The sequence below is a fragment of the Propithecus coquereli genome, unplaced genomic scaffold (genome assembly GCF_000956105.1).
Source record: "Propithecus coquereli isolate 6110/MARCELLA unplaced genomic scaffold, Pcoq_1.0 Scaffold205, whole genome shotgun sequence".
NCBI classification, from domain to species: Eukaryota; Metazoa; Chordata; class Mammalia; order Primates; family Indriidae; genus Propithecus; species Propithecus coquereli.
The window spans coordinates 3,980,836-3,997,044 of NW_012145523.1; the positions used below are offsets into that span (position 1 = coordinate 3,980,836).

At 39.6% G+C, this 16,209-nt stretch overlaps 1 protein-coding gene across 1 annotated transcript in view; it reads right to left on the bottom strand.

Moving 5' to 3' along the window:
• Positions 1 to 3,884: 3,884 nt before the first annotated feature.
• SOHLH2 (spermatogenesis and oogenesis specific basic helix-loop-helix 2) overlaps positions 3,885 to 16,209 on the bottom strand; it is a 134,771-nt gene continuing 122,446 nt past the window's right edge. Inside the window, exons 11-15 of the mRNA XM_012644044.1 lie at positions 9,662 to 9,809; positions 9,417 to 9,508; positions 8,643 to 8,764; positions 5,812 to 6,061; positions 3,885 to 4,386 (exon numbers count right to left, since the gene is read on the bottom strand). Coding sequence (XP_012499498.1) covers positions 4,338 to 4,386; positions 5,812 to 6,061; positions 8,643 to 8,764; positions 9,417 to 9,508; positions 9,662 to 9,809 — 661 coding nt within the window. The 3' untranslated portion in view covers positions 3,885 to 4,337. The remainder of the gene's footprint in view (positions 4,387 to 5,811; positions 6,062 to 8,642; positions 8,765 to 9,416; positions 9,509 to 9,661; positions 9,810 to 16,209) is intronic.

Below are 16,209 nucleotides of genomic sequence, written 5' to 3' on the forward strand. Positions count from 1 at the left end.
CCTCGGCCTCCAAGAGAGCTAGGATTACTGGCGTGAGCCACCGCGCCCGGCCTTGGCTACTGTTTTGAAAGACACAAGGAAACAGCCTGAGACAGGCTGAAAGGAGGAAGAATTCAGTGTTTTCTAAGATACGCCACTCCTAGCACCCTCACATAGCCTTAAGACAAGTTGGGGAGAAATAAGTAAAAAGGAAAATCTGTTTGCAAAGACGTCTTGGGATACACGGTTTAGCAGACACTTTTCAGAACAAGCTGATCTGTGTGTTTTAGAAGTGTATTTCCTTGAAGTTTCTCCCAGCAGCACTTAAACCCTTCCATTTTATAATCTGACTTCTAGAAACCTTTGCTTTGAGCAAAAATGAAAAATATTTTTTACTACAGACTGAAAAGAAAAATTCAGCAGCATACATTATGTTATTATATGTGTGTACATGTAATCTATTTTTTGTTTTCAGTAAGAATATTATTCTGGGATGTAAAAAAATCCTGAAAAATACAAAGATAAGAGGTTTCTCTGCCTTCCATAGGAGTATCATGTTACCATGGTGATGAAACCAGCTCTTGATACCTGATTAATCAAGGTGATCCTTTGGCTTCCTGCTTCCTCCTTCCCTGTAACAGAGAGACTCACAGAAGGAAAGAAGAAAGCCAGAGGCGTGCCTGAGAGGTGGCCAGAAAAATACCTGGAGGCTCAGGTTCTGCTCTCAAGATTTTGTTATGTCAATGCCATTCAGAGAAACGACAGATCTTTTCCAATGTTCATTGTTTTGCAAAAGTGGCATTCTGCTTTGAATCATACCTTTAGAGTAATTTTATAAAATATGAAAGATTTAATAAAAATTCAGAGCACCTCCTTTCATGCAGTTTCCACTGCCATCTAGAGAAACTAGAGTGAGTCAAACCCCACCTCGCGTTCCTGGTTGTCCCTCTCCTTAGGTACGCCTGCTCAAAACTTGCTGGGTCCCTCCCACCTTTGCATTTCCCCAAGACTGTGCTACCTACTTAGCTTTCTAACCTACCAGAGCAGTTTCCAGAACCCACCTCAGCAAAACCTTTCCCAATTGATTGGCCTGGGAGTCCTTATTCTCTCCATCCTCACCCGGCTAGGCTCAGGAGGGCTGCTCCTCCTCCTTCCCCTCCTGACATCAGCCCTTAGCAGGTGCTTGACGGGCGTGCTGACAATTAACAAGGGCTCGCAGAACCAGCTGAGCATCAGAATCATCCTATGCAGAGTACTGGGCCCCTTTTTGGACTTCGGGATTTTAATCTCTGGGAGAGAGTCTTGAAATGTATGGTTTTAAAAAACCTGCAAGTGCTTCTGATGCACTGCCAGGTTTGGAAAGCAATGATGTGTGGTTTTAAGTCTGTATCTGTCCTGCCGCCATGGGTATCCGCATCTGCTTTGTTTTGTTTTGTTTTGAGACAGAGTCTTGCTCTGTTGCCTGGGCTAGAGTACAGCGGCGTCATCGTAACTCACTGCAACCTCCAACTCCTGGGCTCAAGCGATCCTCCTGCCTCAGCCTCCCAAGTAGCTGGGACTACAGGCACGCACCACCACGCCCGGCTAATTTTTCTATTTTTAGTAGACACGGGGTCTCGCTCTTGCTCAGGCTGATGTCGAACTCCTGATCTCAAGCGATCTTCCCGCCCTGGCCTCCCAGAGTGCTAGAATTACAGGCATGAGCCACTGCACCTGGCCTCTGCATCCGTTTTTAAGAGGGATAATCAGATATCAGCAAACATACCTGGCAGTGTTTGTTAAATGCAGATTCCTGGGTACCAGCAAACCAAGTCTACCAGATCTGACCCAGTGGGGTGTGGCCTGGGCATCTGCATTTTAACAACACCCCCACCCCCTCCCAATCCTGAAGTGATTTCCTTGTACAGGAGAAACAATGCCTCTTTTGGAGTCAAACCAGAATACCCACAGGGACCAGCGAGTAACTTCAGTGAATGACGTAACTTCAGTGAATGACGCAGCCGGGTGGGGACAGTGAACGAAGGGAAGCTGATGCCCACAGGAAGGAGTAGGTGCTGCTTAGCCTGAGACTTTGTTGCCATTTTGCCTTACTAGAAACAGATCCAGTATTGCCTATGTTTTGAACTTGGCAGAAGCTAGACATTCAGAGAAGTTTAATTTCTCACAATTCAAAAAACAGCCAGTGAACAAACAGCTGCCCTGGTAACTTGTACCCTCTGCCTTTGAGGGTTTTACCCACGTACCTTGAATGTCTGGTAGCGCGCAATGCCATGCGTCATGAGGAGCCTGGCCCAGTAACCTATGACGACTTACACAGGATGACAGAATTGCAGGCTCGCAAGGTCCTGTGGGGTCACCAGGGCCACTCCCATCATAACACTGAAATCCCCCTTCAGCATTCCGGCCCCAGTGCTGACGACGCCCCAAACCACATCTCTCTCATCCGTATCTCCTGCCTGTGCTGCAATACCTGCATGTATTTTTGCTACTTCCACTAAGATATCCCACAGACACCTTAAATGCAACATGTCCCCAAATAAAGCTGTCACATTCTAGTGCCATCACGCCACGTGCCCTTTTCTTTGTGTTCTCTCAGTGAACGTCGATACTGTCCAGCCAGCTGCCGAAGCCAGAAACCTGGGCGTCATTCTTAATTCTTTGCCCTTCCTCACAACCCCTGTATCGGATTATCTACCATGTCTTGCTAATTCTGCTACCACCTGTGTGAAACCTACAAGCTGTCATCTTTCCTAGACAAGCTCCTTGCACCTTTCTCCCTGTGAACATAACACTGCAATTGTCTCAGGACCAGCCAACTTAATTTTACAAAGAAAATCCTGCTCTTTTTCTACAAGCTGAAACCCAACTCACCTTTACTCACCTTTCCTCCTTGGCTGACAGTGGAGCTTACTTGGAAAAGGATAATTTATTAAAGATGAAATTCTCATATTTAGAAACAAATTTGGAAACTTACATGAAGTTCAGGATCATGAGAACTGGCCTTGAAAAAACAGCACTTTAACAATGGATCTGGTAGCCTCCTCTTTATGTTGAAAAGAAGAGGGGACTGAGAGAGCACCAAGTACAGAGATGGCTCTAGGCATCCTCTGCTGAAGAATTCCCAGCCCCAGGCTTCTCTCACAGTCCACGCATGGATACAGGGAAACTCCAACACCAGCAAGAGCCCCAGCAACAATTAAGACGAGCTGGGAACAAATGCAGAGGTCCCAGTGCCCAAAATACCTCAACAGGTTCTCTTCCAATGTCAAATCAATTACTCCTAAAGGCAAGAGAATGAAGAACAAAGCACCTGTGTGTGATAATAAGCGTAGAACCTCAGGTGGAAACTTCTAGTTTCTTTAAAAATATGTCAAACATCCACAGATTCCATCCTTTTGGCATCCTCAAAGAAAAATGACACAATTTGACATGAAAATTAGGCTATGCCTACAGTAATAGTTAAGCTTCTCAAATAAAACTGTAGGAAATTAAATTCCCTCCATAGTACTACTAAAAGTGGGAACATATATTTATTAAACAAAACAAAAATGGATTATCACTTTCGGGGTCAAAACAGAGTATTTTCTTTAATAATAAAACGTATACATAAGAACATTTCAGTGAAATATAAAACAAACATTTTTCTCTCCTTATTTTCAATAGTCTTTTCTAATACCCATAGGGAGGAAGAGATGAAAAACAAAGAAAGCAAAGCCCTGCTAGTCTGCAACTAAAGATCCAGAAAGAAAAATTTACCTCTTAGCTATCATTTCACTCAAGGGATTGTGAAATGCAAAACACATCGATTTATTCCTTAGTAGTCAAGTGAGCAGGTAAACACCTCTTTCAGCATCTCTCTAGATATCTTGGTTTGGGTGGTGAATAAAGAAGGAAACTCTCTAAAATGCCAAATTTGGAAAAGATACCACCTAGAAATAAGTGACAGTAATTCACAGGGATACTAAAAATAAGAATCAAGTTGCAATATCGGTACTCAGTGACGAGGTATCAGTGCACCTTCCCAATCTTACCACTTTACCGGGTCTACATGGATCTTCTTTAGAGCTTACATTTTTTCATAAATTGTGGAATATTTTTTGAGAAGAAAGAGTGTAGGTCACTGAGGCCATTTGTTCTTGTAGCTGTCTGGTTGGGGGAGATCCAAGTGCGTATGAAGATGAGGGAGAGCGTGTGGCTGGCCCTTTTGCTGCTGGTCTTTCCATCTCCAGAAGCTTTGAGCACATTTGTCTGAAGTCAGACAATGCCAGCTCTTTTGATATTAGGTCTCTGGGTGGAGCTTTCAAAATCATTCTTTGTTCCACTTTTCCTGTATTGTCAAACTGTGCCCAAAAGGTCGTCTAGAGTGTGAATTTCAAACATGTGCTATTAATATGCCCAAAAGTGTTGCTGCAGAAAAGAAAAAAATATATATATTAATTGAATCCTGGTCTATTTTTACACATAATATCACAAGTATATCTTCTGTGTCCTAAAACAATAGGAAATGATTTGTAAAACCATGTGAAATCTTCAGGTGAATAAACCTACAGGTTTTAAAATATGTATTAGCTATTGTTATTAAAAGTAATTACTATCTTACAACAATTCTCCAACAAAAACCACACAGAGTAAGTAGAGGTAAACAATGAAAAAAAGAATAATTTTGTCACCTTTCTTTCATTTACTCTGGCCTTCCTGTTGGAATACGGATGATCATTAGCAACATTACTACATCTGTAGACACTTCATATTTTAACATTTCTTTGTAAATGTTTCTTTTTAGAATATTTTTCTCATGAATGTTTTTTGGGAAGATCACTATTATTCCAATTTTACAGATGTCACATGGCAATCATGACAGTATCTACCCTCATAGGATTGCTTCAGGGATTCATTAGATCATCCACATTAAGTGCACACAGTATTTGGCACATTACTTATTGTGTACTCAAAACATGTTAGCTATTAATAAAATACAAAAGTATTAGCTACTATATTAAAGTTATTGGAAGTCCATTTTAAGCAGGCCAATCTGGTTTGCGTCTTCCTCTGGAACTGGATAGTTCTTCCAAAAAATGCAGATACCACTGTTTCCATCTGCTGGGAGTGCTCTGCCCTCCACACCCCTGGCTCCTAACCCGTCTCCCTGGCTGGTTCTTAGTCTTTAGATCGTGGCACAGACAGTACTCTCCAAGGTACAAACAGTCTCTGACCTCTCCCGAGTCTAGATTGTATCACGCATAGTGGGTGACACTAAAGCTTCATGAGGGCAGAGATCATGTCTATCTTTACGTACCACATCCTTAGCACAATGCCAGAATATCACGGGTGCTCAGTGAATACCTGCTGTAGGAGGACATCTGGTATCTGAAATCAGCCTGGCTGGTGATGGGAATAACAGGTTCTGAGACAGTAGGAGAGATGCTGCCGGCCTGAGATAAGCAGCAGCCGGTCATGGAGCCGGTCGAGGATGAGGATGGTGAAATGGGAGGTGGCACTGCAGAAGCTCTGAGCAGAAGCTGGGGGCGGAGGGGAGGGGCAATCGGCTCCAGAGGAAATCAGGTTCCATCTGGTTACTTAAGGTCAAGCTAGCAGAGCTGCGTCCAGACACGCTGATTCTGGACATCCAGATACCAGCTCTGCAGCATGGGGAACGAGAGCCTGGGCTAACTGCACCTGTTTTCACTCATCAGGGAAGAGTAACTTAGAAACCAGCACAGCTCTTAGGTCCCAGCCTTCCGACCAGAGTATTAACAACAAAATGCGAGTCTGGGGCCCCTGCCAGCTGGAGCGAAAGAGCCCAGTCTGATCCGTGGAGCCCTGGAGACTTACCAGTTGGGATGTGCTGTGCATGTCTGGCCCAACACAGAATTACAGTGCTGAGGAAGGAACTTTGAGACTTTGGGCACAGCTGAAGGTAAATGAATTGAGATGTTCTGATTTGTTACGGCAGCTGCATCATAGGAAGGGATGACTTTAGAATAATATCTGACATGGAAGGAATTCAGAGAGAGAGCTGCACTGGGAATGCAAGCTTTATACAGATCACCAACAGCATTCTCTGCAGTGGAGGCTGACTGACCTTAAATAAGAAAGAAAACAAATATCTGTCAGTATGCACAATTCTATAACTCGAAACTACTGTATTTGAAATAAATTGTCCTCTATCTCATTTCTTCATGGTACAAATTTGTACTATTGCTACACTCAAATGCTGACGGAAGAACAAACCAAACTTTTTAATAGTGACATTTACTGCAATACACACATTATAAATTAGTGTTTGTGTGTCATTAAAAGATTTTAGAGAAGCATCAGATCCCTGTGCCTTCTGATGTCTGTGTTTGGCTTTTATCATAAGCAAAATTGAGCATTCCTATGAAGCAAGAACAATTCCATTCAGCCACAAATAAATTTTGGTTGATTTTTTGTCACTGAAGTAGGTTATATCATTATATATCCATATTCTGCACAGTAACTGGAAGAAAAATTTTGAAATATACCATGTTAACAATGTCATCACAAATTATACTGTAAATATTTATTTTCTTCTGGACATTAATAATAACGAAAGTTAAATGATACAATTTTATGTCCACTTTAAATATAAATGTATCTGAAATGTTTGTGAAAAATAATTTAAGCAAATGTTCACAGAGATTTACAAAGAACACAAAAAGCAAGCTGATGAAGTCTAAAGGCATCTGTGTCACAGGTAAGGCTTAGCACAGAAATCTCGGGACCTTGGCTGGTCATTTAACTTCTCCAGGCTTCAACTTTCTGACGCGGGTGGTGAAAGTGAAATTTGGAAGACTTAACCGATTACCACTCTTCCAGTTCTCTTTCAAAAACGATTTGGCAACATGCATTAGGAGCTATACATACACTCATGTTCGCTGTTCTCTAACTCATTCATCACACACTTCCAGGAATCCAGCCCAAGGAATAGTCTAAAATACAGAAAATCCTACATATGGGAAAGTATTTCCTATCACATGATATGTAAAACCACTCTTGCCCCAAACTGGAAATGCTAAATGTAGCAATTGGAAGATGACTAAGAAAAATCATTCTATCAATCATTTGAAAAAACTATTAAAACCATTAAAATGGTGATGAGGGCTGCATAAGAACAAACGAAAATATTTAAGACCCCAAATCAGGAGACAAAATGGGATGTCCAATATGATTTAGAAAAATGTACCTGGAAAAAGACTTGAAACACATAAAAAATGAACACGGTGATTATCTTAGCCCAGTTAGTAAAGGATCAATATTGCTTTTCAAATGCAAAAATGTATTTAAATACAATTAAAATGGGGATTTTGCCTCGTTGACCTTTGAGGTCTCCTCAGGTCTGAACATGCCCTAAATCTACGGTCCTAGTATATATCCGTGTCTTCCTGAGAGCGGTCTCCTGAGGTGCAATGGGGCACAGAAAGGCCTGAACTCACTACACTGGCATGAAAAGAGTGTTTCAGAGATTCTGTGGGATATAAATAGTATTGTATGTACAAGAAATAACACTGACAGGCATATGCCTCTGGCCTGACCTCTATCTGACTTCATCTGGGCTGATTTAATCATTCCACGTCACATTCAGCCACAGCTACTTTAAGTAGATTAACCATGGCTCCGGGCAACTCTTTTCTACTCTCCTCTCCTTTCCCCTAAGTCAGGAGAAAACTCTAAACTGACTAATAGAACTTTCTGAGGCTTATTTGATGATATGAACAAGGACGGCTGGGTTCCATTTGGACCCCATTCTCTTTTGCCTTTAGACACCATCCCCATTGGTCTCCACGGCTTCCACTCATCCCCGTATGTGCACAGTCCCTCCACTACAGCACTTAAAATACCATGTGAACCTATTTCGCTTTTGCAACCTCTCTGCCGCTAATTGGTAAGCTCTGTAAGAACAAGAACTGCATCTTGTTCACCGTTGTGTCCCCATGTTTGAGGCAGGAACATTTAAGCTGAGAACTTGGGGACAGACATGGAGCTAACCAGGCAGTGAGGGGAAGGACATTCTGGCGTGAGAGCAGAACCCCTCGGGGGACAGTTGGCAGAAAGGTGACCTGAGACCCTGTCGTCTTGCATCTAACTTTCAGGTTAGGAGGTTCATATCTTCATGGTTTCTCCATGGAGAGTAGCCTTCAGGAATACTAAAAGTCACAAACTGGTAGCTGTGTTCTTTTCTCTGGCTCTATTTTTTTCCATCTTCTTACTTCTACAAGTATGTGGGCATGCCTAGGCTTCTATGACACGTATAACAAAAATGCCTGCCAGTGGGGAAACATTTGTTTTGTGATGAATGTTTATATGAGGAGATTTCTTGAGCGCCTACTGTGTGTTGGTCATTGTTCTAGGTACTAGAGGTACAGCAATGAATAACACACGCAAAAATAAATAAATAAATCCTGGCTTTCATGGAGTCGACGTTCTAATGGGAGAAGACAGGCAACAAACAAACAAAACATCCAAGTAAAGAATATTCGAAAGTGGTAAGAGCAATGAAGACAAATCCAGCAGAGTCCCCTACATTATGTTTATGGGGGGAGGCTATGGCAGCTTGCAGGAATGCACAGCAGCCCAGGGTTTCAGGGGGCAGCCACACAGGCCCAAGCGTACTATAAGTGGCACAGGGGTTAGGCAGAGCTCACCTCTCACCGCTTCATCCAGGGAGGCCCCTGCAGCAGGAACAGAATACATATTCAAGCACTTGTTAGCCAGGATTTGGATTCCTCTCACAGGTGAGTAAGTGCTTGCCAACACACTATTTTCCCTTGAAAGCACAGAAAAGAAAAAATACTTTGCATATTTTCCAAGGAAGACAATAGGAACATTGCTGAAGAGTTCAAGTACTCTTTCATCATTCAACTACTAGAAAACACTGACAGAGCCTCAACTATGGATTATTTACATATGAACAAAGAGTTGAACATGACCCAGAATGTGCAGGAATGAATGATGTGCTTTTCCTCTATAGTTACTCTTTGTTTACGGATTCCAATCAACCTACATAAGGAAGCGATCATTTGGCACGTCACATTTTGCACCAGTGAGATGCCTTAAGGATCACTCATTGAAATAGGACTACTCTAGGGGCCTGTAAACCTCCGGGGCAGAGGAACACTGGAATTCCTCGTGCCCCTGCTAGGATTGCCACGGTCACTACAGTCACAAGCAGCAAAGCCCCATTTTAAGATTCTCAGAAATAACAAAAGGAGAAGTAAGGGTGAGTCAAATGATGGAATATTACACGTGTTTATCGCTGGAACGAAGTGTTACACATCAGCCATGGGAAAAGTTCACCGATCCATAATAAATCCCTGAGCTTTCACTGAGGATAGGTTCAGTTTCTGCCTACACATCTAGCATCAGCATTGGAGGAAAATAACAAGCAGACTCTAGGTTCACAAGAGGCCTCATCATACCTTTGTGCCACGATGGTGCCTGGGAGAGACAGGTGAATGGGCATTTGCTGTTTCACAGAAAACCTCCTATTGCTCTGGAGTGCTTCTGTAATCTAAAAACATAGAGATAGAAATGTATTTAGATAGATATTTTTACAGATATACAAAAGACACATACATTTCCAATTACAGGGAAAAAAAAAGAAAATTATAGCATTAAAGCATCGTATATACGGATAAAATTCAAGGCTTTAAGAGTCAAATACCTGGTCCATGATAGCTGCAGGGATTTGCTCTCTGATGTATTTCACATAATCAACTGTTGCCTCAATAACTGAAGCCGCATCGTTCTTTCTCCCCTTTACATACGGCAAGAGGATGCGCAGCTGCTCACAGCAATACTTGATTCTTTCTCTGGACAGAGAATTGTAACAAATGAGGAATAATTAGTCTCATTTTCCTCCTTGTATCCAAGGACAAACAACCCTTCCTCCTGGGTATGTTTGTCAAGGACTGCCCCCACCCTCCCCAATCTAGTCTCTGTTTCAGAGAAAGGCTATGTCCCCACAAGCCAGAGGCCCTCACAGCCCCGGGAATCACAACTTCCTGGGGCGCCCACTCATACTGCCGCACCAGGAGCTGCTGCTGAGGTACGCTGTGTGCTGATGGCAGTCCCAGCTCCTGGCCCCGGGCCTGCTGCAGTGCAAGGATGCCCGGACACTAGAGGAAAACACGCCTCCCCCTGCCCGCTGCTGCCTATGGAAACCAACAGACCACTCTGCCCTTTGGTGAGAGAAGCGCACGCTATATATAAATCCTTTTGTGGTTCACACTAGAAACCTAGACAGCAAAGAGCAGTCAGGAACTTCAAGCCACTAGGAACTGGACCACATTTCCATTAGCATTTTGTAACAGACCAGCTTTATATGTCATTCTGTGGCTGGAGCTAGGGGAAAATCAGAAGGCTGCTTCCTCTATAGGAGGTATAGGCAGAATGAATAAACCAGTATGCAAATGAGAATAACACCCAGGCTAGTATGAGACACTAACCTAAGTCTTTCATAGCTCTGAAGGGAAATAGATAGGACATGTAGATCTAATTGATTTAAGCCCCTGGTGCCTTCACTCATTCATGTGCTCATTTAATAAACATTATTAAGCACCTGTTTTGTGCTGGATGCTGCCTTGACATATGCAGGGTGGAATGGTGGCTCTGCTAGCTACTAGCTGGGACCTTAGGCAAATTGCTAAACCTCTCTAAACCTCAGAATGGCAAAGAAATTAAACAAAAAATATAGTTTGACACGGAGGTAGTGAATCACTCAAATATTCTATATCAGTGGTGTTCCCATTGAGCTTTGAGAGCTCTGTGGGTTCTGTGGAAGTGTCCCAGAAACTATTCTGGAAAGAAAAGGGCGAAGAGTCAACAATTTGACAACGTGCGTGAAGGGCTTTGAAACTCTTCACACTCTGGAACAGTATTTCCACTTACAAGGATCTATCCTAAGGAGATAATCTAAAACAAAGAGCAAACTTTTTATACACAGACACTCATATGGCAGTACATTAGTAAAATACGGAAAACAACCCAAACACACAATATAGGAGAATGCCTTAAGTAAGCTATAGTATAGTAGGGTAGTAGAATATCATCTGGCAGTGGAAGTGATATGTTATAAAGCTTATCGGAGAACAACTGGATATGTAACAGCGTGTAAAATATAATCGTAGCCATTAAGCAAAGGAAAAGTGAAGCATAAAAAAAGACTGAAGGCAAAAACATCAAGTAATAGTTATTTCTGGTTGCCTGAACTATGAATAATTTTTATTCCTTTCATTTTCTATATTTTCCAAATATTTTTGCTAGGCATATGTCACTTTCGTAATGAAAAATCCTATTGAACATCTTTTTCAACATCAGGAAAATGTTCAAACATACAGAAAAGTTGAAAGAATTACACGGTGAACACCCACCACTTAGAGTCTACTACAGTTAACATCTATTGCACAGGTTGAGTAGCCCTTGTCCAAAATGCTTGGGACCAGAATGTTTTGGATCTCAGATGTTTTTGGATTTGGGGATATTTGCACATACATGATATCTTGGGGATGGGACTCAAGGATTCATACAAAACTCATTTATGTTTCATATAGACCTCATATACATAGCCCGAAGGTCATTTTATACAATATTTTTAGTAATTTTGTGCATGAAACAAAATTTGCATACATTGAAGTATCAGTAAGAAAAGGTGTCACTCTCTCACGTTGATGCTCAAGAAGTTTCAGATTTTGGAGCATTTCAGATTTTGGATTTTTAGATGAGGGATGCTCAATCTGTATTTGCTTGATTGTACACGTATCATCCCCTGTTCTTACAGGAACCCATTTGAACACATCAAAGTAAGTTGTAGACTTTAGTACACGAAACCCCTAAACACATCATTAGCTAGAGTTCAAATTATTTCATTTTCAGGCAAAAGTTACATCAAATAAAATGTACAAATCCTACGGGTCCCATTCTGTAAGTGTGGACAAATAAAACTGTGTAACATAAACCCGAATCAACATCATCACAACCCCAGAAAGTCCTGTGTGTGCCTTTCCAGTCAATCCCATTCCCCATCCCCACAGGGCAACTACATTTTTGATATTTTTCCATCCCATGTTACTCTGCCTGTCTTCAAATATAAATTTGATTTATATTTAGTTGATGTAAATCAAATCTTACAGTATGTATTCTTTTTTTTTTTTTTTTTTTTTTTTTTTTTTTTGAGACAGAGTCTCGCTCTGTTGCCCGGCCTAGAGTGCCGTGGTGTCAGCCTAGCTCACAGCAACCTCAAACTCGTGGGCTCAAGCGATCCTCCTGCCTCAGCCTCCCGAGTAGCTAGGACGACAGGCACGCACCACCACGCCCGGCTAATCTTTTCTATTTTTAGTTGTTTGGCTAATTTCTTTCTATTTTTAGTAGAGACAGGGTCTCACTCTTGCTCAGGCTGGTCTTGAACTCCTGAGCTCAAACGATCCACCTGTCTCAGCCTCCCAGAGTGCTAGGATTACGGGCGTGAGCCACCACATCCAGCCTAGCATGTGTTCTTTTGCAGGGCTTCTTTCACTCAGAATAAGGCTTTGGGATTTACACATGTGGCTGCCTATATCAGCAGTTGGTTCCTTTTTCCTGAGCAATAGCGTTTCATAGTATAAATATGCCACAGCTTATTTAACCAATCACTTACTGATGAACACTTGTGCTGTTTCCAGTTTTTGGTCATTATAAATAAGGCTGCTAGATCATCCTTGACATCTTTTTGTGAATTCATGTTTTAATTTTTCTTGGGTAAATAACCAGGAATAGAAAAGATGGGTTTCTGGCGGAACTTTGACCAAAGTAGTAACATTTTACCATCCATGTATGAGACTTCTTGTTCTTCCAAACCTTTGACAATATTTAATATTGTCAGTAGTTTTAATTGTAGCATTTTGGCCTTTCTAGGGTATATGTAGTAGTATCTCATTATGCTTTAATTTGCAAATCCCTGACATCTAATGACATTGAACGCTTTTTCCTGTGCTTATTGGGCACTTGCATAGCCTCCTTTGTGAGGTGTCTGTTCAAACATTCTGCCTACATTCTAATTCAATTGCAGGTATTTTATACTGAGCTTCTGGAGTTCTTTATGCATCCTGGATACTAGTATTTGTTAGATATCTGTTTGACAAATCTTTCCTCCCAGTCTCTGGCTTGTCTATTTATTCTCTTAAAGGTGTCCTTTGATAGCAAAAGTTTTAAATTTTGATAAATGCAATTTATCTACTCTCTTCTATGGTTATGGCTTTGCTGTCTAAAGAACATTTGCCTACCTTCACCTCATGATGATGTTCTACTGTCTTCTTATAGAACTGAATTGTCCAATACAGTAGCCATTATCCACCTGAGTCTATTTAAATATAAATTAAAAATAAATATAATTTAAAATTCATTTTCTTAAGTTGCAATAGCCACATCTCAAACTCTCAATAACCACGTGTTGCTAGTGGCTACTGTACTGGACGATGCAGATAGAAGCAATTCTAACACTGTAGAAAATTTGATCAAACAGCGCCATCCCAGACGCTTCATAATTTTAGCTTTATAGTATAGCTTTGACCATGCTTCATCTTGAATTAATTTTTTATATGGTGTGAGGTAAGGGGTCGCAGTTAATTATTTTTCTGTATGGATATCTAGTTGTTCCAGCACCATTTATTAAAAAGGCTTTTTTCACCCAGATGTTTGCTTTGGTGCTTTTGTTGAAAATCAAATGACCATAAATACGTAGATCCAGTACTGGGCTATTGTGTTCTATTGGTCTATTTGTCAACCTTTATGCCAGTTACATACTGACGATTGTAGCTTTATAGAATAAGTCTTTAAGTCAGATGGTTTAAGTCCTCCAACTTTCTTATACTATTGCAAGATGTTTTGGATATTCTAAGTCCTTCTCACACATTTTTAAATCATCTTGTCAATTGTTTACTAAAAAATAACTTGCTGGGATTATGATTTGGATTCAAATATAGTCCTATTTCAATTTGGTGAGAACTGATATCTTAACAATAGTGAGTCTTTTAATTCATGATTATGGTATAATGCATGATTTAGGTTTTACTTAATTTCTCATGGCAACATTTTGAATGATTAATATACAGATCTTTTGTGTCTTTTTGCATATTTGTTCTTAAGTATTCAAAGGCTATTTTATTCTATTATAAATGTCATACTTTTTAAATTTTCATTTTACAATTGTTTACTGTTTATAAAATACAATTGATTTTTGCACATCGACCTTATATTCTGCAACTCTGCTATATTCATTTTTTAGTTCTAGCAGTTGTTTTGTAAATCTCTTAGGACTTTATAAACAATCATGCCATCTATAAGTAAGAGGGTTTTCCTTCTTGCTTTCTAATCTGTATGTCTATTATTTATCATGCCTAACTGTAATGGTAAGATTATTTAGTTGATGATGAATAGAAATGGTAAGATTGGGCACTCTTACTTTGTTTCTGATCTTTTTAAGGAACAGTCAGAATTTCATCATTAAATACAATGTTAGCTAGAAATTTTTTATACATGCCCTTTAATAGATTGAAAAGGTTCTCTTCCATATCTATTTGCTGAAAGGTTTTTTTAATCATGAAAGGATACTGAATGTTGCAAAATAATTTTTGTAAATCTGTTAATCATATGATTTTTCTCTTTATTCTGTTAATATGGTGAATTTCATTGTTTGCTTTTTGAATGTTACATTATACCAGCCTTGCTTTCCTAAGATAAACCTGATATGGTCATGATACATTGTGTCTTTATATATTTTTGGATTTGACTTTCTAAAATTATGTTACATATTTTTGTCTCTATGCTCATGAGGAATACTGGTCTGTAATTTTCTTTTTTTATAATGTCTTTGTTAGGTTTAGGGTTATGCTGGCCTCATGAAAGGGGTTAGGAAGTGTTTCCTTTTCCATTTTCTATAAGAATTTGTTTAATATTGGTATTACTTCTTTAAATGTTTGATAAAATTCATTGGTAAAACCATCTGGGTGTGGTATTTACTCTCTGATAAGGTTTTTGATAGCAAGTCCAATTTCTTTAATGTATATGACTATTCAGATTTTCTGCTTCATCTGGTATCAGTTTTGGTAAACTGTTTTTCAAGAACTTTTCCATTTCATCTAAACTGTTGGATTTATTGGCCTAAAACTGTTCAAAATACATTTTTTATATTTATAGGATCTATATTAATAACCCCACTTTCACTCATGATATTGACAAATTGTGTTTGTTCTCTCTCCTAGCCTCCTTCCACCCCCCTACTTACTTTGGATTTTTTTTTTTTTTTTTTACCTTTTCTAGCTTTTTCTAGCTAAGATGGAACCTTATATCACTGATTTTTAGACTCTTTGCCTTTTCTAATTTAAAGTCACAGTGCTTTCCCTAAATTTTGCTTTAGTTGTATCCCACAAATTTTGACGTTCTGTTCTCATAGTCATTTTGAAATATTTTCTACTTTTTCTTATAATTTTTTTTCTTTTGCCCATGGATTTATTTAGAAGTATCTTTTTAAATTTCCATATTTTGGGACTTCCCTTTAAATTTTATTTTTACTGATTTCTGATTTTATTTAATTGAGGTCAGGGACATGCTCTTTATAAACTTTTTTAAATGTATTGAGACTTCTTATATCTCCCAGTGTACAGTCTAAGTGAATGTACCATATGCCCTTGAAAAGAAGGCATATTTTGCTGCAGTTGTTGGGTGTAGTATTCTACAAATATCCATTATATTAAGGTGGTTAACAGTGTTTGCATCTCCACTATCTTACTGATTTTTTGGTGTCTAGTTGTATAAATTGCTGAGAGAGAGGTGTTAAATTTCCACTAATGGTTACAGAATTATCTATTTGTCCATTTAATTCTGTAAATTTTTGATCCAAATACTTTGAAGCTCCATTATAATCACACGCTCTTTGTGATTTTTATATCATTGTGATAAGTTGTCACTCATTTCTCTCATTCTGAAATAACCCTCTTTACCTCAATGATACCATTTGTCTTCAAGTCCACTTTATTTGACATTAACATAGCCAATCTGATCTTCTTATACTTACTGTTTCCACAGTGGATATTTTTCTATTACTTTATTATGTCTTTAAAGTTTGTCTCTTATAGACAGCAGATTTATGGGTCTTGGTTTGTATTTATTCTGAAAATCTCTGCCTGTAAGTTGGATATAGTTGGATAAAGGTCTATCATTTTACCATTTTTTCCCCAT